This window comes from Crocuta crocuta, unplaced genomic scaffold (assembly GCF_008692635.1).
Source record: "Crocuta crocuta isolate KB4526 unplaced genomic scaffold, BGI_CrCroc_1.0 scaffold330, whole genome shotgun sequence".
In the NCBI taxonomy this organism is placed as follows: domain Eukaryota; kingdom Metazoa; phylum Chordata; class Mammalia; order Carnivora; family Hyaenidae; genus Crocuta; species Crocuta crocuta.
Genome location: NW_027530521.1, coordinates 1,278,857 through 1,306,165, shown reverse-complemented (window position 1 = coordinate 1,306,165; position 27,309 = coordinate 1,278,857). Strand labels below are relative to the sequence as shown.

The 27,309-nt window shown below is 49.6% G+C and overlaps 1 protein-coding gene across 1 annotated transcript in view; it reads right to left on the bottom strand.

Moving 5' to 3' along the window:
* The window catches only part of LRP4 (LDL receptor related protein 4), a 46,029-nt gene extending 19,773 nt beyond the window's left edge, over positions 1–26,256 (bottom strand). Inside the window, exons 1-26 of the mRNA XM_077767474.1 lie at positions 26,231–26,256; positions 25,500–25,590; positions 23,698–23,895; positions 21,915–22,088; positions 19,985–20,108; positions 19,308–19,374; positions 18,567–18,667; positions 15,473–15,619; positions 13,968–14,084; positions 13,569–13,682; positions 13,078–13,194; positions 12,613–12,741; positions 12,257–12,376; positions 11,724–11,849; positions 11,006–11,131; positions 10,680–10,814; positions 10,161–10,286; positions 9,589–9,819; positions 8,293–8,449; positions 5,885–6,102; positions 5,548–5,724; positions 5,040–5,162; positions 3,201–3,409; positions 2,946–3,027; positions 2,297–2,402; positions 798–999 (exon numbers count right to left, since the gene is read on the bottom strand). Coding sequence (XP_077623600.1) covers positions 798–999; positions 2,297–2,402; positions 2,946–3,027; positions 3,201–3,409; positions 5,040–5,162; positions 5,548–5,724; positions 5,885–6,102; positions 8,293–8,449; positions 9,589–9,819; positions 10,161–10,286; positions 10,680–10,814; positions 11,006–11,131; positions 11,724–11,849; positions 12,257–12,376; positions 12,613–12,741; positions 13,078–13,194; positions 13,569–13,682; positions 13,968–14,084; positions 15,473–15,619; positions 18,567–18,667; positions 19,308–19,374; positions 19,985–20,108; positions 21,915–22,088; positions 23,698–23,895; positions 25,500–25,590; positions 26,231–26,256 — 3,543 coding nt within the window. The remainder of the gene's footprint in view (positions 1–797; positions 1,000–2,296; positions 2,403–2,945; positions 3,028–3,200; positions 3,410–5,039; positions 5,163–5,547; positions 5,725–5,884; positions 6,103–8,292; positions 8,450–9,588; positions 9,820–10,160; positions 10,287–10,679; positions 10,815–11,005; positions 11,132–11,723; positions 11,850–12,256; positions 12,377–12,612; positions 12,742–13,077; positions 13,195–13,568; positions 13,683–13,967; positions 14,085–15,472; positions 15,620–18,566; positions 18,668–19,307; positions 19,375–19,984; positions 20,109–21,914; positions 22,089–23,697; positions 23,896–25,499; positions 25,591–26,230) is intronic.
* Positions 26,257–27,309: the final 1,053 nt, after the last annotated feature.

Genomic DNA, 27,309 nt, shown 5'->3' with positions numbered 1-27,309 from the left:
ACATAGAAGGGACTTATTTCCTTGGCTTGATGGGTTAAATAATTATGAGGAAGTGTTTCAGATTAAAGGTTAAAGAGACATGATTACTAAACACAGTAGTGATCTGGGATTGCATCCTGGCCTAAGAAAGAAAAAAAGGAAAGAAAAAAAAAGCCATTAAAGGACATTATTGGGGCAATTGATGGTGAATTCAATATGGGTTGTGAATTAGACAGTAATATGGTATCAATGTTAAATTTCCTTATTTTGATCATTGTATTATGGTTACTAAAGACAATGTCCTTATTCCCAGGAAATCAAAATATTTTGGGGTCAAGGGCAGGATGTCTCCAATTTAATCTCTGATGGTTCAGAAAAATAATAATATGCACGTGTGTATGTGTGTGTGTGTGTGTATATATAGACAGAAAGAGAATGGTTCAACAATTTGACTATTCTTACAACTTTTCTGTAAGTTTGAAATTATACTAATAAACAATAACAAAAAGAAAGAGAGTGATCACGGGTCTGGGATGCAATCGGTGATTAAATTGTGTTAGCTGTGATGGCTATACTATCTGTGCACTTATACCCGTCCCTCAGCCCACCATCTACAAATAATCCCTAGTTTCCCTTCATCATCAAGCAACAATCCCCCATCCATCCCGCCTCTGCTCTGGAAGGTAGTCACAGCCTCAAAGGAATAGTACATGCCTCATGCTGGTCCCACCACCTCTGAGTCCTCCCAGCTACTGGCCAGGGACTGTTGTCCTGGAGGTTGTCTGGGTTCTGGGGGGATGGCTTACAGCCACCCTTACCTTCCTCTTGCTGCCATCCAGACCAGCAAATTCAATAGTCTTCATGCCGGCATCTGCCCAGTAAAGCCGCTGGGACCCGTAGTCAATGGCTAATCCATTAGGCCAGGTCAGATTGGAAGAGATGATGACCTGGCGGCCCGAGGCATCCATGCCAGCTCGTTCAATCTTGGGGCTTGCACCCCAGTCCGTCCAATACATGTACCTGGGTACAGGCAAGGAAGGGCTTACCAGCCTTCTAGTTAACACCCAGTGGGGATTCAGGGTGCCTAGGTTTTCAGTGTTGCTTACAATAGCTGCCCCAGCCTCCTGCCTCAGCTCCTAGCCCCATCCTGGGCTCAGAGCTGTCTCTGAAGGTCTCCTATCTGCTATCACTATTGAAAGGTTCCCTGGGGTTTTAGTAAAGGCAGAGCCTAATGGCTCAAGGAGTGTTAGCAAATAAGGCCTATTTGGGAATAAAGAGAGAGGGCAAGAAAGAATAGGGTATAAACAATGTTTTCTTGACTGGATGGGTTAAATAATTATGGCACATGAATTTAGCAGAATTCTATATTAAGAAGAAGGGGCACCCGGGTGGCTCAGTCGGTTAAGCGTCCAATTCTTGATTTCGGCTATGGTCGTGGTCTCACAGTTCATAGGACTGAGCCCTACCTAAGGCTCTGTGCTGACAACATGGAGCCTGCTTGAGATTCTCTCTCTGCCTCTCTCTCTTTGCCCTCTCCCCTGCTCATGCACATGTGTGTTCTCTCTCTAAATAAATTAAACTCCAAAAACACAGAACAAGATAGCTCTTTATTATCAAATGGAAAGATAGCCCCGATCTATAGCTAAGTGAAAAAAACAAGTTACAAAACAGGATGCCATTGCTGTAGGTCCAAAATCACCACCGCCACCACCATCAGACGTATATATGCACATAAAAGAGAATCTGGAAAATTACCTTAAAGTGTTAACTGTTAGCAGTGGTTATTGCTAGAAAGTGAGATTATAGGGAATCTTCACTTTCTACAGATTTATTTACTTATTTGTTTATTTGTTTATTTACAATGAGTTACTTTTGTAAGCAGGCCAAAAAAAGAGGAAAAAAGTTTTTAATGTTTATTTATTTGAGAGAGAGACAGATAGAAAGAGAGAAAGCAAGCATTAGCAGGGGAGGGACAGAGAGAGAGGGAGACATAGAACCTGAAGCAGACTCTAGGCTCTGAGCTGTCAGTACAGAGCCCGACGTGGGGCTCGCACCCACAAACCGTGAGATCATGACCCGAGCCCAAGTCAGATGCCTAACTGACTGAGCCTCCCAGGCGCTCCAAGAGGAAAAAATGTAAAAGGTTTCCTCATCCACTGGAGAGAAAGAGTTGTCACTGCCCTTTGTGGCTTCTATAGCTGTCCTTGCTGCCTTGGTGTGCCCACACATCTGGCTACTCTCACTAACCCCCAGACTCCTCTCTAGTGCTCCCAGCTACGAGACGGGTAGAGCTCATCCCAAAGGAACAGGTGCTCACCCGCCCATGGGTTCCACCACGATGTCCCGAGGACGATCAAGGTTCTCCCAGATGAGAACTGTCCTCATACTGCCATCCGTGTTGGCCACTTCAATCCGGTCCGTACCTACCAAGAAGTCGGGGGCAAAGACATTAACTTTATTCTTGGTCATTCAAACCTTCCACTCCCAGCACAGAGCCTGGCATGCAGCAGACGCTCAAGAATATTTTACGACAGATGCACAATGGATGTTTAGTGAACTGAATTTGGAGCAGATGATGCTGTAGGTCCAAGGACCACACTTTGAGTAGCTCTGGTATAAGGCATTCCTCTTGCCTCCCACACTCACCTGGCTCATCGAAAATACCTGCTTTATTAAGACAGTGATAGAAGAAAAACCACAGGGCATAGTTTCCTTTTCTGAAATGCCTTAAAACATTCTTGAGCACCAGCTACACAGCGGCAGGAACTGCCATTTGATTGGCAGATGCCAAGCCCTCCACTATGAGTGTCTAGCTTCAGCTCTGTAGCAGCCCCACCACTTCTGACCTACCAAGAACTTCAAGCGAAGACAAGTGGTCTAGGAGGGGCACTGGGTCCCTTCTACCTGGGACTAGAAGTTTAATAAGGAGAATCCCACAGAGCCAGGCCACAGCTCCCTGCACATACCTGCATCTGTCCAGTACAGCTTGTTGGTGACCCAATCAATGGCCAGGCCCGCTGGGCTCTCCAAACTGGTATCTACCACCACCTGGATGGGAAGCAAAGCTGTATCACCAAGTGGACTTGTACCTCAGCTCTGGGACCCAACTGTACCAATCCTCAAGTTCGGCAAAGGTTTGGGAAGCCTTCACCCAGGAGAAGGGGGATTCCGCCCCTCAATCTCTGCCCTCCCCAAGGGCCTGCGCCCTCGATGGGCCCTACCTCCTGTCCCGTTCCATCCCACTTGGCCCTGCTGATGGTGTCAGTGCTGACATCTGTCCAGTACACGTGGTCATCCCGGGAGTCCCAGTCAAGGGCCACAGCACTGCGCACGTCAGCCAGTGGGATGACATCGTCGGACAGGTCCTCTGTGTCGAAGCTGATCCGACGGATGTCCATCCTTCGGGCAAAAAGCAGGAACTTGTCAAGACCTGATCAAAGGCCGAAAGGGGTCTTCTTTTAATGCTCTAAATCCAGTAACAGTGACAGACACAGACGCTCACCTGTGTGACATCTGGTTCAATCACACTTCCTGGGATCTGGTGCCCTTTGTCCCCTACTCTTCACACCTCAGGCCCCCTTTGAGCACTAGGCAGCCCATACTGACAGACTCAGACTTTAGGATCAGTGGCCTAGGGAGCAGACTCTCCCCACAGCCCCGAAGTGCATCCTGTTTAAGCATCTGTCAGCTTCCATCTCCTTTTCTCTCCTCTTTGCTCAGCCTCTTCCGGAGCACTGGCTAGATCACCATCAGCCCCCAGCCGACCTCACGGACTTCTGTTCCTGCTTTGGCCGCTGCTGCTCCACTCCAGCACCTTGCTCTTCTCTTCACCAACTTTAGCCAACAATGACTTCCCGCCTTGTTTCCTCTCCTCTCATAGCAACTCTTTGTGATTCATGTCATTCTTATCTCATTTTCTAGATGGGCAACCCTGAGGCTAACAGAGGTCAAGTAACTTGCCCAGCTTCCCCTAGCTACATAGCACCTGGGCTGGGATTTGAACTCAGGTCTGGCTCCAGAGAAGGAGCTCTGGCCACTCCCCCTACAAAGCTTCCTCCTGGCTCACTCTTCTCCGTCCCTTGCCCCATTCTGGTCTGTCTGAGTATTTCCCAGTATGCATTTCTGCCTAGAAAGGCACTTCCTGCCTAACTTCACTAAGCATCTTCTTTTAAGCTCTGGGAAACCCTTAAGGGGGAGGGAGCTCCTGGGGAAACCTTATGTGACTCTCTGAGACAATATGGAAAAAGCTGGGCACTTAGAAGAATGCAAGGAAGGCAGATTCTCAGTGAATGTGTGTCGAATAAATAGTCCTTGTTCCTCAGCATAGTTTCCCTAATCGTACTTTCTGGAAATAACCCAGATCCCAAGAGAAATTTGATTTTAACCAGGGATAAGAGGGTCAGTAGGTACAGGCAGTAAATAAGAGCAGCTGCTGACGTGCGAGGAACCACCCTTAGCCCTTTGCCAGTCATGTCATATGCCTGGATCACTCCTCTCTGGACTATTTAGGAAAAGTCACCTGTGACTCTGAGCTGGACAGGGCCACCCTCTCAAGGCAATGACCCTGCAGCAGCTTAGTGGAAGCCAAAACAGCAGTTCAGGGAGTGACCAGGGCGCCCCATTATCTTTCACTCATTAGACACATATTTATCCAGCATCTACATATGCAGAGCGTCACCCGAGGCCCTAATCTTGGCTCTGTGGTTTAGGGGCTTAAAGTAAGTCTTCAACAGGGTGAGGCTGAAGGTAAAAAGTTAGAAACTCCTGCTTTCTAGAAGGGCCTGGAACCTCCTTGCTATCTATAGATAAAGCATCCTACCTGGTGAAATGATACACAAGCCTGGTTGCAGGTATTCATACTTGACTGGATGGGACCACTGAGCCCTCAGGCCTCAGCTTTGATATAAGAGCCATCAGCCTCTTAAGTTCTTCCTCTCCACGGGCTACCTGAGGAGGCTGGCTCTTCCCCATGACAGGAAATCCCTTGGACCCCTATCTCTTGGTCCTTCCGCCCACCTTCACGGCACGTCCTTTGAGGCAGGTGCCCCAGACGCACTTACTCTGGGCACAGGCGTGGCTGCTGATCTTGCGGAAGCCAGTGGGGCAGGCACAAGTATAGTTCTGGCCACTGGGCAGACACAGGTGAGTGCAGCCTCCATTGTTGTCCCCACAGCGGTTTTTCCCTGTTCAAAGAGCCCAGAGCAAAAGGGTCAGGAAAGAGCAAAGGTTGCAGAGTCCATCCCAAGGCTAGTGAGTAGGGGTTTAACTAGGGTGTGAGCTCTCTGGAAAGAGAAACTAGGTCTTATTTTTTTATAGTTGCCCCAGCTGCGAGCACAGTGAATACCTGACCATAGGAGATATCCTATAAATGTTTGCATGAATTAAACGGGGACAGTGAAGCAGATTTTCAGGAGTCTCGATGTTGTACCCTAAACATCCAGCAGAGGGAGAAATTAGCTCATATCCATGCTAACCTCAAATTTCCCTGCCGGGAACCATGGCAACTATGACAGGTGCAGGGAAGGTTCTCACAGGCACCAGAGGTTTACCAGGTGGGTAGTTTTTTACCTGCAGGCTGGCGCTGGGGGTGCAAGGTGTGGATGTCCATGGGGAAATGGAGTTTGTTGCGAATAATCTCCTGGTTCTTCCCAGTAAACTTGTTAGCACTATTGATGCTCTTGGTGTGCCAGTCTGTCCAGTACAGGCTGTCTTCAAACACGGTGATGGCAAAGGGGTGAGGGAGGCCTGGGGAAAGTCCAGAAGGACTTCAGTCCAGACACAGCCTGCCATGGGCTCTGGGCCCAGGCCTGGCAACAGTACAAATCTCACCCTCTGCCAAGGTTTCTAGGGGCTGGGATTAGGGAAGGAGGATGAGAGATGGAGGAGAGTGTAGAAAGGGCCTCACCCTGGCTAATGACAGCCTTGCGATGACTCCCATCCAGATTGGCCCTCTCAATGACATGGTGTTTAGCATCCACCCAGTACATACGATGCCCAGCATAGTCGATGGTGAGGCCATTGGGCCAAAAGAGATGAGTGTCGGCGATGATGCGTCGTCCAGAGCCATCCATGCTGGAGGCCTCGATGCGGGGGGTGTTGCCCCAGTCTGTCCAGTAAATGGTACTAGGAAAAGGGACAAGGGAATTGAGAGACAGCAGCAGAAGGCATGTAGTAACAGGGATAATAATCAGACTGAGGTCTTTTACCCATTTAACCCAGGGGACTCCAATGGGTAGGTGACACATTCTGTTTAGTCCACAGAGTGTTTTTTAAATGTTTGAATTCAAATGTTTCTAGCAGGGTATTTATTCATTTAACAATTCCTTTTTTTTTTTTTTTTTGGTAGTACCTGCAGGGCTCTACCTTCAGGATTAGGAGTATAGCAATGAACAAAACAGACAAAAATCCCAACCCTTGTGAAACTGACAATATATTGTAATATTAGTTACAATATATTGTTACAGTACCTGTTTTCTTTTTCACAATCTCTATCACTGCCTTTTGTATTTTAAACACACACGCACACAGACACTCACACATAAGGTGTTTTTAAAACAGCTGACTTACAGGCAGGGAAGGACAGATACCATGTTTTCATGTATAGGTGGATTAGAAGGAACTTAACAGAGGACCATGGGGCAGGAGAAGGAGAAGGGAGAGGGAGGGAGGCAAACCATGAGGGACTCTTGAATGCTGAGAACAAACTGAGGGCTGATGGGGGTTGGGGGAGGGGAAGGGAGGTGATGGGCATGGAGGAGGGCACTTGTTGGGAGGAGCACTGGGTGTTATATGGAAACCAACTTGACAATAAACTATTTAAGAAAAAAAAAAAAACAGTTGACTTAGCGGACATGCCCCTCAACTGACTGCACTGAATTTTTAAAAGCCAGAAGTTAAGAATTTCCATTTAAGGAGGGTTTTTTTCCTAATTAGCATTAATTTTTATAACTCAGCTCAAGTCTATGAACTAATAATAAAAATATTACACACCTACAACTAATATGTATATGCCATTTAAAATACATCTCATTTGGGGTGACTGGGTGGCTCAGTCAGGTAAGCATCCAACTTTGGCTCAGGTCGTAATCTCACAGTTGGTGGGTTTGAGTCCCCCGGGGTCAGGCTCTGTGCTGACACCTCAGAGCCTGGAGCCTGCTTTGGATTCTGTGTCTCCTGCTCTCTGCCCTTTCCCAGCTCGCGCTCTGTCTCTTTCTCATAAATAAATGAACATTAAAAAATTAAAATGCATCTCATTTGGGAGGGTAAAATTGGTGAAGGGGGTCAAAAGTTATATTATAGTTATAAACTTCTAGTTATATAATAAGTAAGTCATGGGGATGTAATGTGCAGCATGGTAACTACAATTAATAATACAATGTTGTATTACTGGAAAGTTGCTAAGAGTAGATCTTAAATGTTCTCATCACAAGAAAAATTTGCTGTAACCACCATAGCTGACAGATATTAACTAGATTTACTGTGGTGATTATTCTGCAATATATACAAATACTGAATCATGTTGTACATCTGAAACCTAACGTTATAAGTCAATTATACCTCAATTTTTAAAAATGAGTCATTTAATCTTCACACAGCTATAAGGTACATGTTTTTTTTTTTAAGATCTTATTTATTTACTTTTTAAAGTAATCTCTATACCCAACATGGGGCTTGAACCCCCACCTCCAAGTTCAAGGGTCACATGCTCAACTGACTGAGCCAGCCAGGTGCCCCAGTATTTAAAAAAAATTTTTTTAATTTGTTTATATATATATATATTTTTTGATGTTTTTATATATTTTTGAGAGCAAGAAAGCACAAGCTCAAGAGGGACAGAGAGAGAGGGACACAGGAACCAAAGCAGGCTCCATTCTGACAGCAGAGAGCCTAGTGCAGGGCTCAAATGCACACGTGATGAGATCATGAGCTGAGCTGAAGTCAGACACTTAGCTGACTGAGCCACCCAGGCGCCCCACATGTTTATTCATTTCTTTGTTTGTTTATTTTTGAGAGAGAGAGAGAGAGTATAAGCAGGAGCAGAGAGAGAGGGAACACAGAATCCAAAGCAGGCTCCAGGCTCCCAGCTGTCAGCACAGAACCCAACGCAGGGCTGGAACTCACAAACTATGAGATCATGACCTGAGCCGATGTCAGATGCTTAACCAACTGAGCCACCCAGGTGTATCTCCCACCCCAGGCACATTTTTTTACTCACCAATTATAAGTGAGTAAATGGAGGCAGATATAGACTGAACCAGGCCCACACAGCCAGTAACGAGAGCAATTTGGGAGCTTGAGATGCAACTCACTCACCCCTCCATGGGGTGCAAGGCAATAGCCCGGGGCTTCTCAAGGTTTTGCCATAGCAGCACCTTCCGATGGGCGCCATCCAGGTTCGCCACCTCAATCCTTGATGTTCCCGAGTCGGTCCAGTAGAGTTTGTCATGGACCCAATCCACAGCCAGGCCCCCTGATCGAAAGAGGGAACAGAAAAAGTGTCAGGGATTCAGCCACGGCTCCTTTGTGCCACAGTAACAAGAGCAACATCTTACACACAAAGGCTGTTGGTTAGGTGCTGTTCTAACCATGTGACATATACTAACTTATATAATCATCACAACAATTCTACGAGCTAGATACTGAAATCCCCATGAAGATGAAGAAAGCAAGGTGCAGAGAAATCAGGTAGCTGTCCAAGGTCAAGCAATTTCCTCCTCTCAGCCAACCATATTCCACATCCTAAATCCTGGCTCCCTGACCCACACCCACCGCACTGGCTCCAGAGTTTGCAAATTGTGGCTTAGGGTTTTGCAGAGGCACTTGAGATGCTCCATAAGTGTTTGAGTCAAATGTGAGCGATACCAAATTCTAATCCACTTCACTGGCTTGTAGAATGGCCTGAGATTACTGAGTGAGCACTTGGTTTTTCTTTTTTTATTTGTNGAAGCAGGCTCCAGGCTCTGAGCTGTCAGCACAGAGTTGTGGGGCTCGAACCCACAAACTCTGAGATCATGATCTGAGCCGAAGTCGGCCGCTTAACCAACTGAGCCACCCAGGTGCCCCCAAAGTATTCTTAATACTAAGCAATCAAATCAAAATTCTAAATTCAACCAAATGCTAAGACTGAGGGCACATTGTAACTGTTGCCCATAAATCTCTGATTTCAAATGACTACATTCATCAAAATGTCTCATTATTGAGCTCAGTAATGAGCAAATGTTATAAACCTGAACCCATAAAATTAATGTGTACTAACAAATGTTTTCATTTTTCTTTTTTAAGTTTATTTATTCATTTACTTTGAGAGGGTTGAGGAAGAAAGAGAATCCCACCCGGGCTCCAAGCTATCAGCACAGAGCCCGATGGAGGCCTCAATCCCACAAACCATGAGATCATGACCCGAGCCTAAATCAAGAGTCGGATGCTTAACCAACCGAGCCACCCAGGCGCCTCCTAACAAATGTTTTCTATACTAGAATTCCATCCAAGAGTTCCCTGGAAGATGAAGATGTTCTGCTGCCCAAGGTATGCAAGCCAGCATCCTGTTCCTTCCACGGCTGCTTTGCCATGGTGTGGCCCTGCCCTTCCCTACAGGGCCTCACGCCCTACCTGGGCTCTCAAGTCCTGTAGACACAACCTCCTCCACGTTGCTGCCGTTGAGGTTGGCACGGAGGATCCGGTCCAGGGTGACGTCGGACCAGAAGACGAGCTCGTGCCGGTGGTGGAAGTCGAGGGCAATGGCATTCTCCAGGTTGTTGAGCAGCAATGTGTACTCGGAGCGGTGCGGCAGCACCTGCCGGATGTCGATGCGATTGGCGAACAGCAGCACAGGCTCCGGCCCTGGGACATGGCATAGAAATCGGGCCGCCGTTGGGCTCCGAAGCTGCCCCTGACATCCATTGTCATGCACCCCCAGCTCCCTCAGCTGACGATTGGGGCCCCCTGCCCATCAGGGCACATGCAGAACTGCTGGCATTGGTGCTAGAAGACTGGGAGCTTCCAGCACATACTCCCCTACCCGCCACTCCCCAGCAGTTTTTCTTGGGGCTCAGAATGCAACTCACAGCTCCGTTTTACTTAGATGAAAAATCTGCTTCTCAGCAAACGCCCAAGTACCGGGGCACCGGGATGTCTCCACGCTCAGCCTTCTGTCCACCCAGCCGAATGCCAACACCCCTTACCCAGAGCCTTGCAGCTGCGCCGGTCAGGCCGAAGCTCGTAGCCCGCTTCACACCAGCACTGGAAGGCCCCTTCGCTGTTGGTGCAGCCCTGGCTGCAATACCCCTCCTCCGCACATTCATTCACATCTGGGAGGACCGAGCAGAGTCAGGAGATCTCTGTTCTGCCATCCTCCCACAATCCCCCCAGGCGGACTAGTTGCTTCCCGGCCCACATACCCATCTGCTTTCCAGGCCTAGTCAGAAGGCTATATAACGAGTGGTTAAGGGCTGCAAGGTCATGGAGACCTGGGTTAGGATCCCAACTCTGCTATCACCGGCTCTGTTGCCATCAGTAAGTTCCTTAACCTCTCTGAGATTCTGTTTCCCCATCTGTGAAACAGAAGGGGCAGTCCCCACCTTCTAGGGTGAGGATGAAGTGAGGTCACGTCCTTCAGATGTTTGACCCAGAGGAAACACAGCCGCCTGTCCGCTGCCCCTGCCCAGCATCCTGCCCCTGCTCCAGACCAGGCCCCAGCTCACCCTGGCACATGCGCCCATCCTCAGTAAGCCGGTAGCCTGTGTGGCAGGTACACTGCACCGCCCCCCGCACCATCTGGCACTTCTGGGCGCAGCCACCGTTGTTAACATTGCAGTTCTCCTCGCCCGTCCGGGGCCCTGCGCCAGCCAAGCCAGAGATGGGAGTTGAGCCCAGAATCCTCCCCCAGACAGCCAACTTGGCATTCCACCTGGACCATGAAGAACAGCTCCCGAGGCTGCAAGAATCCCTAAGGAGGATTCTCTTTGAACCACAGGGGTGGGGTTCAGCCACAAACCCGGGGCCAGGCCCGCCCACCGGGGACACTCACGGCAGTTCTGCTGTGGGCCTTCGTCACTGTTGTCACCACAGTCATTGACTCCATTGCACAGCTTCCTCTGCCCAATGCAGCGCCCGTTCCAGCACAGGAACTGGTCTGAGGCACACTGGGGGCTTCCTAGAGAGGGAGGGAGGGCGACGGGGAGGGAGTGAGAGGCAGGTCACAGCAGGGCAGGGCTTGGGTCAACAAAAGGGATGGGAGCCTGTCATTTTCTAGGGCGAGTTGGAGACAGAGGAGACTCAAGGTGGGAGTGTCGGGGTCCAAGGCAGGAAACCGCTCAGACAGGGCTGGCTGAATGTCGACATTCATTCTCTCCCCCAGGATGCCACGGTGGGGTGGTGAGGGACACGGGGCAGAATGAGAGAGTGCGTCCGTGTGTCCAGCACCCAGCAAGGCTAGGGCGGTGGGGGATGCCAACCATGGAGAACGGTCCCTGCTCACTAGGGCCAGAGCAACAGGCCGTGTATGGGCTAGAACGTGAGAGGTTGCTGGTACTGTGGTCCAGGCTGTAAAGCTGCAGCAGGTTAACAGATGCACTTGGATTTGACACTGGTAATGAGAAGGGCAGGCAACATGAGGCCATGGGCAAGATCGGACTAAAGCATCACTGTGGCCTGACTGGAATGGCTGCAGGAACACCCTCCCTCCAGCCCTGTTCTCCAATCCAACTGTGGGTTAAGGAGCCTGGGGTACCCCCGGGGGGCACCACCTGTGTTCTCACAGTCCTCTTCATCACTGTTGTCTGCACAGTCATCCTCTCCATCACAGCGCCAGGACAGGCGGACACAGCGGCCCGACCGACAGCGGAACTGTTCCGCTGTACACATGGAGGTGGCTGAGCAAAGCAAAGGCCCCATGAGAGGCTGGCCCCATTTTGGCCCGAAGCTCCACCCGGCCACCCCAAAATGCACTTCGTGGCAGCATCCTTGCCAGTCTTCTTGTCACGGTTGTTCTGAATGGCATCTCTGTGCAAATCAGAAAAAGGCAACCTTTCCTCAAGACGCCTCACTGCCATCTGCTAGAAAACTGCCGTGATGCATGTATAAACCTATGTAATTATAGAATAGAGAAGTCTGCCGTGTGACTGGCATCCTTTTGGACACAGCGCCTCTGGGCTGTGCCCAACCTACACCACCGTACGTGACAGTCCTGTCCAATCTGTCGTTATCGACGGTGGCCGTTTTGGCTCCACAAGCCCTTTCCCGACTCCCAGCCCAGACCTCGGACACTGCCCTCACTCACTGCAGTTGCGCTCATCAGACTGGTCGTCACAGTCCGCGTCGCCATCACAGCGCCAGCCCGCGTTGATGCACAGGCCACTGTCACACATGAACTCCCCGGAGCGGCAGGGCTGGTGGGAGGCTGGGGAGACAGGACAGTCTCCAGTCAATCGGTGAACACAGTGTCCACAGCAGAGCAGAAAGCCCGGCCCCAGCGCCCGGCTCCTCCGTCTCTGCCCGACAGGGACCAGGGAATCCAGACACTCCTCCCTTGAGCCTCTGCCCCAGCTGGCACTTGTGCCTTACCACCCCAGGAGCTCCTTGGGGCGTGGCAGCAGCCCTCCCTCCCCGCCCCGCCCCGCTAGCCAGAACACTCACAGCAGTCGGCCTCGTCAGACCAGTCCCCGCAGTCATCGTCCCCATCACAGTGGTAGATATCGAGGATGCAGCGGCCGTAGGCACACTGGAACTCCTCCAGGTTGCAGGGGGGTGCTGGCACTGCTGAGGCTGGAAGGCGGGCGTGGGGGAGAGGGAGGGGCGTACACTCAGGCCCGGACAGAGCAGAGGCCCGGACTCCTCCGAGAAGGCGGAAGCCGTTCAGGCAAGGAGAAAGCCGGTTTCATCCAGGAAAGCCGGTTTCATCCGGGACAGCCCTGTGAGACTCCCTTATGCTGCTTCCAGGCCCCAGGGAGACCCCCCTCTGCACCTGGGGAAACCCACCCACCCTAGCTCGGCCATGAGGAAGTGTTTCTGAAGAGCCCGCCCTCCTGGCCCACTGTGCATGCACCCCTCAGCCCACGGCATGCTGCCTCCTGCCCCAGCCCAAGTTCTGGGGCCACTCACGACAGCTCTCCTCGTCAGAGCCATCTTTGCAGTCGGTGTCACCGTCGCAGTACCAGTGCTCAGCAATGCAGCTTCCGTCACTGCAGCGGAATTCCTTGTCGGAGCACTTGCGCATGTCTGGGGGATGCAATGGGACAGTGATCCTGCAGGAGCCAGATGGGCCACCTTCCTGTGATCCTCCCCAACTCCCACCCTCACTGCCCCTGTGGGTCTGACCCAGTCCCTGGAAGACACCATGGATTTGGGCAGACTGTCTGGGCAAAGCCACAGCCCTGGAGAGGTGGGGCCTTGGGTTCCTGTTCCCCCTCGTGGCTCGCAGTGCATCAGGGGGAGGGTCTGGACTACTCTGCCCCTCCCGCCTTCCTCCAGCTGCTCCAGATGTTGGGGCAGTTCAAGGTGTGGCAGTGCTAGAGCCACTGCTGCCTTTCCCCCCCACCCTCACGGCCAGACCACCAGCAGCCACCCACCCACCTCCCCGGAGCTCGGCTCACCACACTGCTCATCACTGTTGTCCCCGCAGTCATTGTCACCATCACAGTGCCACAGGCTCCGGATGCAGTAGCCGTTCTGGCAGGGGAACTCATCCTCCTCACACTCCCGGGGAGCTGTGGGCACAGAGCAGTCAGGCTGCTGAAGACGGGGTGGGGGGCAGGGGCTGGGGGCCCAACAGAAAGCCCTACGGAACAGAGCAGTCACTTCTACACTGCCCAAAGGGATCTGAAGCAGGTGGCTGTCTCTTGGGCTCATCTAACCAAGAGGGGAGGTGAAAGGAGGGGCAAAGGGCTGAAGACCCAAGAGGTGACGTGGGCCTGGGGCATCATTTTCCAATTGAAAATCCCTTCCCCACAGAGCCTGATGGAGCCCGCCCGGCGCCCGCCACCAGCACTCACGACAGTCCTGCTCATCCGAGTCGTCCTCACAGTCGTTGTCCCCATCACACACCCAGGAGCGGCGGATGCACTTGCCATTGTCACAGTGAAAGTCAAGAGGGGAACAGGTGGGCAGCACTGAGTCCCAGGAAGAGAAGGGTACAGGGATTCAGTCTGAAGCAGGCTCCCCTCGGCCAGAAAGCCTTTGCCAACACTTCTTATCCCACATCTCCTGTACGAGGCAGTCCTTCCTCACAGACTTCATGCCTGATGGAGGAGCTGAGCAGAAGCCACAGCTAAGAAGCCAGAGTATTATTAGCAAGGAACGGTGGTGAGGGGTTCACAGGGCAGGGCAGCCCAAGGAACTCAAAACCACTAAGAGAAACAGGAGCAAGGAAAAAGAAGTGTATGTTTTTTCTTTTTCCTCTTGTTAAATGATGATGAACACATCTGGGCTCAATTTCCAGCTCTAGAACTCATTATTTATCATGCTGAGCAAGTCAGTTACCTTCTCTGAGCTACAGGTTGTCTGACTGTACAATGGGCATAATTATACTTGGCTCACAGAGGTCTTTTGAGATAATGCACATGACAGTGCTACATGAAAGGCGAGCCATATGTCATCATGATTAGCTGAACTGGTTAGGGTTAACAAGGTCCAGGTTGTAGCTTCAATCTTATTAGATCAATTAGTCACCTTCAGACATAGGTGCTAAGGTTGCATCCCTAAACCCAGACATCTGGCTCAGCAGTGATACTTCGATAGATCCGAGGCAGGAGGCCCTAGCCTGTTGTGCCTATATTACTACACTAGGGGAAAGGAAGGTTTAAGGAGAATATAAGATTTCCTAAAATATATATTATTAAAACAAAGATATGATTATACAGAATACTAACATAAGAAATACAGAAATAATCTGCATCCACATACAGCACGCATATTAAAAAATGCACAAATATGCACAAAAATACGCAAACATATATTCACATAAATAGAGAGATCCATTTAAAGAGACTGCCTAGGGGCGTCTGGGTGGCTCAGTCGATTGAGCGTCCGACTTCGGCACAGATCATAATCACACGGTTCATGGGTTTGAGCCCCGTGTCGGGCTCTGTGCTGACAGCTAGCTCAGAGCCTGGAGCCTGTTTCAGATTCTGTATCTCCCTCTCTCTCTGACCCTTCCCTGCTCATTCTCTCTCTCTCTCTCTCAGAAATAAGTAAAACCTTAAAAAAATTTAAAAAACAGAGACTGCCTATAGTTTCAAGGGTATTTTCTTCCACACTTGTCACAGAATTTGTTTTCTTGGACATATATGCATAGAAATATAGGAAACACAGGAGGACTGGAGCCCTCTATATTGTGAAGAAACCACCCATCTGTCAATATCTGTCACCCTCACAAGAGTCCAACACTCTGTGTCTGACACAAGTGCAGAGAAGGTTCATCAGACCCTCATCCCCAGGTCCCTCCCCTCTTCCACTGCTTCCCACCACCACTCCCTGGCTGGAAGAGGGAGGTGCTTACTACATCCGTCCTCATCGCTGTGGTCGCCACAGTCGTTGTCTCCATCACACTGCCACTGGGCGGGGATGCAGGTACACTCGCCGAGGGCGCTCACGGCACATGTGAAGTGGCTCCGACCACAAGCACACTCAGGGCTGCTGGCTAGCCCTGTGCAGAGGGGAGAGGAACCAGTGAGGGCTCAGCTCCCACCCAACCACAGCCCATTCTAGACAGTAAAGCAGAGGAGCCCCGTCTGGGGCACTGTCACCAAGACAGCCACAGGGATACCACAGGGAGATGCAGACCACACAACCATGTCTTCTCCCTCCTCCAAGACACTAATGGCCAAGAAGATAACCTGTGACCCTGGGTTCATAAGCAGTCCAGGTACTCCCTCTATGACAGGGATTTTTGCCCAGTACCCCCAAGACACAAGAGATAAATGATGCCACTCAGGGAGTTGGTGCCCTTGGGGAAAAGGAGCAGGGGACAGCTCGGGTGATGCTGTGAGACCTCAAGACCCTTCCCTCCAAAGCTAGGTTGAGCTATGGATGCTTTTGCATCTGGCCAGGACCAGGCCCTTGGCTGTTAGCCAGGGAGGGCAAGAAATAATGGAATTAAAATGCTGGAGCCCCTTTTGGAATAGGAAACCCACACAGGGGAGCAGGAAGCAACACAGGCTGTTGTGAGTCTCCAGGTCAGAGCTCACCTATAAGGAGGGTGACCAGAAGAAGTGGGGCTCCAGAGGGAGGGGACCAGTCAGAGCCTTCCTGTCTGTGGGACAGGCTATCGCCTCAGCCTTGAGGAAGGATGGCAGAAGCAGTCCCTCCCCCCTTCTCAGCAGCACGCAGCTGGTCTTCCCTATTGAGCATCAAGCTATCTGCCTGGCCAAGTCCCATGACCGGCTGCTGTGCCCCCTCCCCAGCATGCCCAGCAGGATGCCCTGGGATGGCGTGTGAATGGCTCAGTGCCCCTGCTCCAGCCTCAGCTGGAACAAAGGGTTCTGCCAGGGTCACTCTTCCCCCCTCCCCACATTCATCTAACCCGCTGGGCTGCTGCAGCTGGGAAAGAAGGGGGCCACTGCTCATTGCTCATCTCTCCCCCTTGCTTTCTTCTCCCCTTCCTCCCCTTAGCTGGGCTCTGCCCTTAGGCTGGATGGGAACAGGGAAGGATTTAAGGCTCAGAATGAAAGGGTGTACTGTCATCCCTCCCCACCCCCAGAAGCAAGGAAAGAGCCCTGGAGCCCTCCCTCTCCACTTCAACCTCCAAGGGTAAGTGTGAGCATAAGGCTTGGGTTCCTAACCTGCAGATGGATGGATGGATAGATGGATGGATGGATGGGTGGATGGATGGATGGAGGGATGGGTGGATGGATGGATGGATGGATGGATGGATGGATGGATGGGTAGATGCATGGATGGATGGGTAGATGGATGGACAGAGGAGTAGATGGCTGGCATTTGGGTCCAGTGAACTGTTGAAACTATAGGCAAAATGTACATTCTGGAGTAATCCTGGACCACAGATTTTACCAGATCCTCAAATAAGACCCCCCATCCCCCACTGCAAGCTAAGGGAATCAGCTGCCCTAGAAAAGATGCCAGATTTCCTATGGAAAACAAAGGTGCAGCATCTCTGTACTTGACAGGAAGCCTTTAATCCAAGTCCAGGGTTCCTGTCTGTCCAGGTCTCTCTGCAAGTGCACAACAGAGCTTCTTCTCCAGGGAAGCACTAAAGACCCAGCTACCCCAGCCCTAGCCTCTTGGGTCTATTCTGAAAGCACCAAGAAAGGAAGGGGCTTTTTTCACTCAGATCCTGAGCAACTTTTGGAGTGTGACCAGCTCATCACAGCTATAGGCACCACTTTCAGGAACTCTGGCTGGATGAAACCACAAAGACTAAATATTCCAAAGGACTCCATTCAGTGGGCCTCCCAACACGCAGATCCCCTTCGCAGGGAAGGATGGTGAAGAGGAAGGATAAGACTAACTCAGTTGTTCTCAACCAGGGACAGTTGTTTTCACCCCCACCCCCACCCTGGGAGTGCGTGTGGTATTTGGCAATGTGTGGAGACATTTTTGGTTGTCGTGCCTGGTGGTACTTCTGGCATCTAGTGGGTAGAAGCCAGGGATGCTGCCAGATATCCTACAATGTACAGGGCAGGCTGCCACACCAACGACACCCTCCGGCCACAAATGTCAATAGAAGTTAAGAACACAGCAGGGAGCAGAGCTGCCCCAACGTGGAGTTCAGGGCAAGGGGGTGATGACAGCAGAGAGGATGAAGGAGTCTGGGGGGAGGGGAGAGGAAGAAGCCCTGGACCTGGGGCGACAGGCTGGGTTCCACCGACCAGCTGTGTGACACTGTACAGGTCACTTAGCTCCCCGAGCCTCCATTTCCTCATTTGTGAAAAGGCCACAATGATTAGAGCAGACAATAAACTGAATGGACCTAACCTCGTGCCCTGGCACACCAAAGATGCTCAATAAATGCAGGCTGGGGGTGTGAGATGTGGGAGATGCAGGGGCTAAATTTTTCCAAAAGACCTTGATTTTGAAAACTCAAGCGCCAGCATCAGAAGATCAAGAATAACAGTATTGTGGGGCACCTGGGTGGCTCAGTTGGTTAAGTGGGCGACTTCAGTCAGGTCATGATCTTGTGGTTTGTGGGTTTGAGCCCCGCGTCCGGTTCTGTGCCGACAGCTCAGAGCCTGGAGCCTGTTTCAAATTCTGCGTCTCCCTCTCTCTATGCCCTCCCCTTGCTCACTCTCTGTCTCTGTCTCTCAAAAATAAATAAACATTAAAAAAAAAAAAAGAATAGCAGTATCCTGGTGTTGTGTGCAAGTCAAAAAGAATACTAAAGGTAGAGTAGCCTTCAGTCCTCGGTTGATTTTTTTTTTTAGGGCCCCACCCCCCGCCTTTGGCTCAGTGATAAAAGAAGTCCGGGCTTTCCCCCAGCAGACTTCAGGAACAAAGCATTCCATCGGGTGGGCATCAAGTTAGTTGCAGGCGGCTGAAGAGCCACGACTTCCTGCATGTCAGAGCAACATCTGAACGTCAGCACGTGAAGGTCAGGCAGCCACCACCAGGCAGACCCTTGGCTTGGGCTTTCATACGGTAAACAGACACACCAAACTCCAGAAAGCCAGCTCTCTGGACAACTGCTGCCCCTGGGGAGTCCCGGAGGTGGAATTCTGCCTTTTCACTCAAGTCCTGGCTGTGAGCAGAAAGGACAGCTTTTTAACCCTGTTCTACAAAAAGAATGGTGAGTGAAGAAAGGAAACAAATGAGTCGGGGGTGGCACAGGCAGGCTTCACTTTGGAAAGTGTGAAGTTAGAGTACTCAATATCTTCTGGCCTTGAAAGCTGTTTACAGCCACACTCCCTCAGCCTTCAGGGACTCGGGCCTTTTGACCTAACACAACTCAACAATGAAAAGATCTTTCCCCAAGTGTTCCCTCCCCCTTGATAGGCAGGTCGTCCAGCTTTGGGGATACATGTGAATGTGCTCACGATGTGTGTGAAATCCCACTCACACCTCAACCTTCCTTGCCTCAGCCACCTTACCAATTACTCACTGCTTTCTTTTGAAGGAAAGAAGGGAAACATCCATTTGTTATACCAGGTACAGTGTTATCATTGCAGTAAAGAGAATAGATTCTGGAGTCAGAGAGACTAGAGTTCAAATCCTGTTTCTACCGCCAACTCTACAACTTTCACTAAGCTGCTTAAGGTCTCTGAGCCTCAGTTTCCTCATCCATAAAATGGGAATCCATGCAAACTGCTTATTAGCACAGGACTTGTACATGACAAAAGATTCACAATAGTACAACCATCATTTCCTGAGTATGTACTTACCAGACGCTTTTCAAATAATTTTCTAAGTGCTTTTCATACGCTACATCATTGAATGCTCTCAACAACCCTGGAAGGTGACACAGAGAAGTGAAGTCTGCTATTAGGTCACACCGGTACTAAGGGTTGAAGCCAGCACTCACAGCCAGGCAGACTGATCCCAGGGCCTCTGCTCTTAATCACTTCATTACACTGCCTCCCAATAAGTGGTATTGCTATTATGAGAATTCCCAAAACACTGAGGTCAAAAAGGGGAATTTATAACACTGAGGCTTCTGAATCCCTCTCCTTTACACAGTCTCAATTAGCAAATACACAGTGAGTTTATGGATCTCAAGCAGTGACCTTTCCTTCTGGTTACTGCTCAGGCTAAAGACCAATGTCTCTTGCCCTAAGGTAAAGTAGTGAAACAGGGACAGTCTGGAGCCCCAGCCCTTCGAACCAGTGCCTCAGTGTTGTGTTGGTCCAGAAAGGAACAGGGCTTCCAACAACAAAGAATTCTATTTTGCAGTTACCCTTTAGAGATCGCAAGCTGCTTTTGCATACACGCTAGCATTCACCTCTAATCATTGCAAGAACCTTAAGTAGTTACTGCAGGCCCCACTTAAGAGGTGAGGCCATCTGCTTTGGCCAAGGTCATGGGGTAAGTAGGGCAGCTGGGATGGTGGCCCCATTCTTACCCTTAGACCAGTATTCTTTTAATGTGCCTTCAGAATCTGGACTTTCAACCAGCTTCCCAGCTGACACTGATGCATACTCAAGGTTAGAGAGGCATGGTTCTCCACCGTCCCATAGAACACTCAACTGAAGGGGGACCACACCTGTCACGTAGAGGTGGACAGTGACTATACACAGCTACAGAGCAGCTTTTTCAAGTTGAACCAGACGTGAGAAGGCTGAAGGAGTGTCCTGTGAGTGCTGGGATGGGCCGGCTACCCGCAGGGAAGGGATTACAACAGAAAGGGAAGAACCATCATTCATATCAGAGAAGGGTTCTTATAACACACTAGAGCTCTCCTCTCTCCTCCTGTCCATTGGTGGCAATGGTGAGGATATAAACCTTATTTAATGAAGACACCTTATTTGAAATGATCCTAAACTACACCCAGGCCAATCAAGGGACCGGTCCATTGATTTCAGTTTCTTGGGCAGTGGGCAGTGTCTGTCACTGAAAGGATGCCCATGTAAGCAAGACAAAAATGGCGTAACTAAAAGGGGTGGCAGCAAGGGGCCACTTAGAAATGGATCAGGGCGCCTGGGTGGCTCAGTCGGTTAAGTGTCTGACTTCGGATCAGGTCATGATCTCACAGCTTGTGGGTTCGAGCCCCGCATCGGGCTCTGTGCTGACAGCTAGCTCAGAGCCTGGAGCCTGCTTCGGATTCTGTGTCTCCCACTCTCTGTGACCCTGCCCTGCTCTCTCTCTCTCTCAGAAATAAATAAAAATATTAAAAAATTAAAAAAAAAAAAAGAAATGGATCTCATCTCATCCACGAGACACCTGGAATCAGGAGAACTCTGAGAGCCTAGAAAACAGTCCCTGTTTCAAAGGACAGGGCGACAGGGCTTGCACAGAAAACATCAGAACCAACACCAAAAAAGGTAAACGGTTGGTAGAAGGAGGCCAGGAAATGAACCCATTCCAGATGCTGCCCCACCTGGACCCATGTGGCCCCAGATGAATTGAAAGCCCCTGGTCTGTGCTCCAGAGGACTTTGTGCCTCCTCTTATGGTAGCATTTAGCCCACTGCGGGATCACTGTTCATTTAACAGGCCATAAGCCTCCTGGCAGGTGGAACTGCATAACACAGAGCTTTGTCTTTGTATTTGCCATGCGTAGTTCAATGCTTGGTATGTGGTAGTTGATCAATACAAGTTTGTAGAATGAATGAATGAATGATATATTCCTTTGGAGTCAAAGGAAAAGAGAGGTCCAGAATATGAGAAATAAAAGTAGTTATTTTCTGCCTAATCTTTACTGAAGAAAATAGGAATCTTCTTTTTAAGGTGGCATCCTAGTCTTATCCAGGTCAAGTTCACTCCCTTCTCCAACAAGAGTTCCTTTCACTTGCTGACAGGCTATGAATCTACTTAGTTCTGTCCCTAAAAGCCCTAGAGGCCAGCCTCATCTAGTTTGAAAATCTACCAAGTGAAGTCTTCTCCTAGTGGGCCGCCTCGGTAAGGGGTAGCATCAGACACAATTACTGGTCCCATCAAGTTCAGCCCTCTCTTGCCATTATTAACCATGGAAAAGAAGTTCTTAGTGGTCAACCTCCAAAGTTATGAGGCGGAGAACATAATGTTAAGAGCACAGGAACAAAAACTAAGCTAGTTCCTGGCTGTCTGAGGCGGGGCAAATTATTTAAATCTCTTTAAACCTTTCTTATCAGGAAAATCAGGATAAGAATAGCCCCTATGTCACATGGACATTATAAGAATTAATTAACTCATAAAAAGCATTTAGCATAATGCCTGGCACGCACTCAGCTCTGGGTAAACCATAGCTCTTACTATTACTATGTGATGGAATTTGACTCACCCAGAACTCTCTCATCCAGCCACCCCACGTTTAAGCCCTTCTATTTCAGGGCTGGAGATGTCTTAAAGCCTTACTGTGGGCCAAGCTACAGTGCCAGCCCCAAGGGTTAAGCTGGTGATGTGAATGATCACAGGAAGAGGTACACACGAATACTGTGGCAAGAGTCCTGCATTATTATTGCCTTTCTCTGGAGGAGCTCGAGGAGTACAGTGTTCTTCACCTTTGCCTCGTTTATCATCGACCAATTCCTAAGAGGCAAGTATAGGAAAGAGCATTCAGAACCTAAACCACAGAGCAATTCAGAGATGAATTAGCTTCCTCTACTGTAACCGGGGGGCAGTAAGAGCACCTATTTCACAGGGTTGCTGGGAGATTTAAATGAAATAATACACGTGAAGTGCATGGTAAGCAGCTATTACTATTGTTAATCCCATCATCTTCATCTAGATGTCTCCTTTCTCTCAACCCTGTAATGTAGCTATGATACCAGGCTATCTCCATCCAGGTCCTCAAAAGTCTACTTACCATGCCCCACAGCTCAGTCAACAGATCTCACAAATCCGGCAGGCCTTGAATGTGGCTGTGCTCTGTGAGGGGGCTGCTCAAAATACTGCCTTCCTCTCCCCCTACCTCTCAAAACACAAGGCCCACACAATAACACATGGCTTCACAGGAGCAACAAACCTCCTCTCCACCTGGGAGCTTTTTAAAGCCTCCCTCCATCAAAGCACAGAAAAGTAATTCTTTATGAATTAAGATTCCATGAGGAGCTGAAGACTGAAAACAGAAAAGTCAATCTAAGATAAAATATAGATAGTCTCAGTCCAGATGTTTCTTATCTTATTTTTTAAATGTTTTTATTTATTTCTGAGAGAGAGAGAGAGACAGCGTGAGCAGGGGAGGGTCAGAGAGAGAGGGAGACACAGAATCCGAAACAGACTCCAGGCTCGGAGCTGGGTGTCAGCACAGAGCCCGATGTGAGGCTCGAACCCACGAACCGTGAGATCATGACCTGAGCCAAAGTTGGACGCCCAACCAACTGAGCCACCCAGGTGCCCCAAACCAGTTCTTTTTTAATACCTTGGATATAAAATATTCCACACTAAGGGGCAGTATGGGTTAGAAGCTTAACAGCTTAGGCCCTGGGTTCAAATCCCGGGTCTGTTACTCACTAGCTGTGTGACATTAACAGCTCTGAACCTTAGTTTTGCATCTGTAGGAGAGGAACCTAACTGTACCTACCTCATAAGGACACTGTGAGTGGTAAATGTGATAAGACACGGTAAACACCACAGTGCCATGGATACAGCAAAAGCTTTTAAAATGTTAAACTGCCCCAGAAGCACCTTCGTATTATTTAGACCACATGTCCCAGTTTGTGATGTAAAAATGGTTACCAGCGATTATTCCCTGAAGAGCACAAATTCTTATTTGGGGGAGGGAGATACATTTTAGAATCATTCACTTTGACTGCCTCTCTGTGCCTATAGTTGAAACTTCTTGTTTAAAAGGCCTGAGGTGTGGGAGGGTTGGGGGAGTGGGAAGAGGTAAAGGGAACTCCCCTTTCTTACTTGCTAGGCTTATGGATATTATAACCTGGCATCTGTATTTGGTTTCCAGAAGGCTCTAGTCGACCCAACACAGAAACTATCTCTTGTCCTCGTCCACACCCAAAAGGTGGTGGCGGTCGGGTTCCTAAGGCTGGGGCCAACTAAGGGAACATTTGGAGCGCTTTCCCCACCCCCGCCCTGTATTCCTGGCAGGAAATGGAGCTGCAGAGCCTGGAGAGGCACTTACAATCTCCAAGCTTTATTTCACGTGCTAATCAGGTGTCTCTCCCAGTATCCTACTCCTTACCTGCCCACGAGCAGACACCCACACAGCGAGAGGATCCCTCTCCTCCAAAAAGGCTCTGCCTAGAGCCCAGGAGCTTCCTGGCCCCAGAAAAGCCTCTGGTGATAAATTATGCAGCAGCACCTTTGTGTCGCTGCCTCCCAGCCAGATGGGAGGTTTGCTCCCAGTCTTTTGTTTCCGGCTTTGCTCGCAGCTCAGATCCTTGGCTCCGCGCAGAGGTGAGGCGGGGAGCTCCCGTAGGCCAAGTCAGGGCTTGCAGCAAGTCCCAGCGAGGCTTTCCCCAGCTGGGTCTCAGGCGGGGCCCTTCCCTGTCTCACTCTGACCCAAATGAGCAAGGGAATGAGTGTGAGGGACGCTTACAGTCCATGCACTCAGCAACGGCAATGCCTAAGTGCAGTGAAAGAATGAAGTCTGCTTGAAAGGGCAGAAGAGGTGCCCAAGGGCACCTAAGATGTTTGCTTCTTGCTAAATCAAAAACGCAGAACAGAAAATGGAGTCAAACAACTGCCAGGAAGGCCAGCAAATCAGCTCTTCTTAACGGCTGCTCTTGGTTACGGTCAACTTTCCGCAGCCCCCAAAAACATGACATCACTGGCACCAACTTAAAAGGAAGAAACAAAGAGACAACAGGGGTCAAACTTTGGGGTGGAGGAGCTGGGGGCTGGAGGCGACTCATGGGCTTGAGACCCGCATCAATTATCCCTGCATTCTGACAGGATTCCTGATTGAAGACAGTAGTCATGAAGGAAGGCGGCTCTGCAACAGCCCCGCCCCCAAATTGGGGCAATTACTACCTTCTGAGCTCTGGGGCCTGACTCCTTTCCCAGGCCAGTGGGAGGGAGAGCTTGGAATTCTAAACTGTTCCAGCTACAAGAGACCCCAGCCAGCACCTCTCACCCCAGGTCATGGCAACCTTAGAGTGAGGTGCCTGGCCACATCCCTGACCGCAAGCTTTTAACAAGGAAGCTCCCCGAAGAAAACTCCATCTCCTAGGACCTCTCCCAGGAGAATTAAGGTGGTGTGGGCTCCCTAGACTCATGATATAGCTTAACAGATCTCTTTTTCGGAAGTGTGGACAGGAGGCAACTATGCTTAGGTTTCATTAGGTTTTCAAGGAGGGGGTGGGAGGGGGAGTGGGAAGAAGGGGCAAGATCTTTAAAAGAGAAAAGCAAAAAACCTGCTGAAATGAATGATGGCTAAGCTTCCATTTCGACACATGACACTGTAGTTAGAGTAATGATTTGTTTACCTGTCTCCCATAGTCTAGAGGAAAGAACCATCTCTAATCTACTTATGCAGCCTTGCTAACAAACAGCTAACATTTTATCCAAGCCTGTAGAACAGTCTGTGCTGAATGGTTTGAATACACTCTTATTTAATTTTTATAATAGTGTCACATGACAATTTATTATTACTCCAGCTCTGCCCCACCCCCCATTTACAGGTAAGAACCCTGAAGTTCAGGGAGATTAAGTGTTTTACACCGGGTCACCAAGAAGCGTTAAAGCGAAGATTTAAGCCCAGGTGTGCCTGTGCTTATTCATCACTCAACTATGTATGTGGTGATTAAGAATAGTGCTTGGCAAATGTGTGTTTGCTGAATGAATGAACAAATGAATGGGTGCAGAACCCAGTTTAGGGAATGCTCCTGAATGTATTTGGGAGAAAGAACCTGACCTTATCAGCTCTAAACTGGATGGAGAGCAGCAACCACAGACATCCATCAGAGCTATTTATAGGGCCAAACCTGGGCTCTGCCAGCCAACTAGTCAGCGGGAAGTCTTTCCTGGGACACTGAATCCCACCATGCTGAGAAGGGGAGAAGAGCTTCTGATGCTAAAGATGAAATGGTAATCCAGACACAGTCTGGGGCCCAGATGGCCCACGCCTAGGCAACTGCGGTAAAAGGATTCATCAAGGAAGGTAGAGATTGTGGCTGGAACAGGCTAACAGACCTAGTTGCCAAGGGCATGGAACTGTCTCACAATTATGAGTTGTGCCCAATCATTCAAGAAGACAAGTCTTCTTCACATAGTCCCTGAAATTCCTTATTCAAGAAGTCCCTAGTATTGCTCTTCTCTTCCAAGGAGAAACAATATAGCCAATCCTTCCAACTTTTCTTCTTCTTCGGGATTAAGATTAACAATCAGTAGAAAGAGTCAGCAAAGACCTATCAGATACCCCGTCCTCTGTGACCTTCTGTGTTCTCTGCTGGCCCAGACGATGGACAGGCCCAATGTGTTCTGTATCAGACACAGCCAGACTGGTTCCCTTGCAGCTGTCATTCTTAATACCATGTGCCAGTCCCAAAGATGTTATCTGATATTCAACAGGGGACAGAAGAGGAAATCCAAAATCAGTGACAAGCCAAGCATCTTTCACAAGTTCAATGAGATGAGGGACAAGGTCAACTAAGCACCATGACCACAGATAGATGGAAAGGAGACCAGTCTCAGCTCTACTTCTTTGTACTGAATCTCAGAAACAACCTTCTATCTACCTAAGCAGCAGGCAGAATTTTCAGCTTTTTGCTTACCTGGAAGAGACTTCCATGGCAAACATGGTTTCCATTCTTCCAATGGTGGTAGACTGCCTGAGGGCTCACCTCAATGGTCAGGAGAAAGATACCCAGGGCTATCACCAGCAATTAAGTTTCCTTTTAAAATCTTTAGGGTTGGAGTATTACCCCAACCTGTTTAGCTCAGGCCAAACACATAGTCTCTAGGAAAAGCCCACAGGACTGGCAATATCCAAAAAAGCACCTTAAACCTTAGTGTCTTGAATCCACTCCTAGCTGTGGTCATTGACCTACTACAAAACACTGTCTTTTCCAGGAGCCCCTGCAACATCACCTTAGGGACCCTCTTGGTAATATTTCTGGTTGAGCAACTGTTCAGTCTCACTGATGAGCCATGAATCTATCCCCTCTCCTACCTCCCCCAGACTTCCAAGGATGGTTCAGTGTTAGGCTAGGGGAAGTTTAGATCTTCATACCACTGAGAGTCCTTATGCATGTGCACAGAAAGTCTCCCATGCTCAGAAGTTTCTGTTAAACTTTTTGTCCTTAAAAAGAACCCAAAAGAGCTATCAAGTACCCTCCCAGCCCTTTTCTGCGAAGCATTAAATATACACAATTTTCTACCCCCCTTCTCGGTGCAGATGTAGTGTATGCAGTTTTGACAGCTCTGGAGCAATAAAATTCTGTTGGCTAGTCTCAGCCCAGAACCTTCCCGCTCCCCTCTCCCTGGGGCAGAAGGCGACAATCTCCTCGTAGGTTTTGTTGGTATCCGTTTTAGACTTTTTTTTTTTTCTTTTCCTTTTTTCCCCAGTGCCTTGCCATTTCCCTTGATCTTTTTCAAAACTTCCTCCAGGGGGCCGAGAGGAAAGTTCCATCCCCTTCTCTCGCAACCCGAAGGGGGAAACCCCCCAAAAAGCATAGCTGTCCCTTTAAGGGGCCCATGTGGTGGGAAGAGCAGCTACATTCCTACCCCAGTAGGGCCGCTGTCCCGACACGCCAAAGAGGCTACAAATAACCTTCTAGGAGAGAGCCCGGGAGGGGGAGAGCACAGTGCGAGCAGGAACGTGGCTCGGCCAGGCTACTACGCGGAGAGGAAG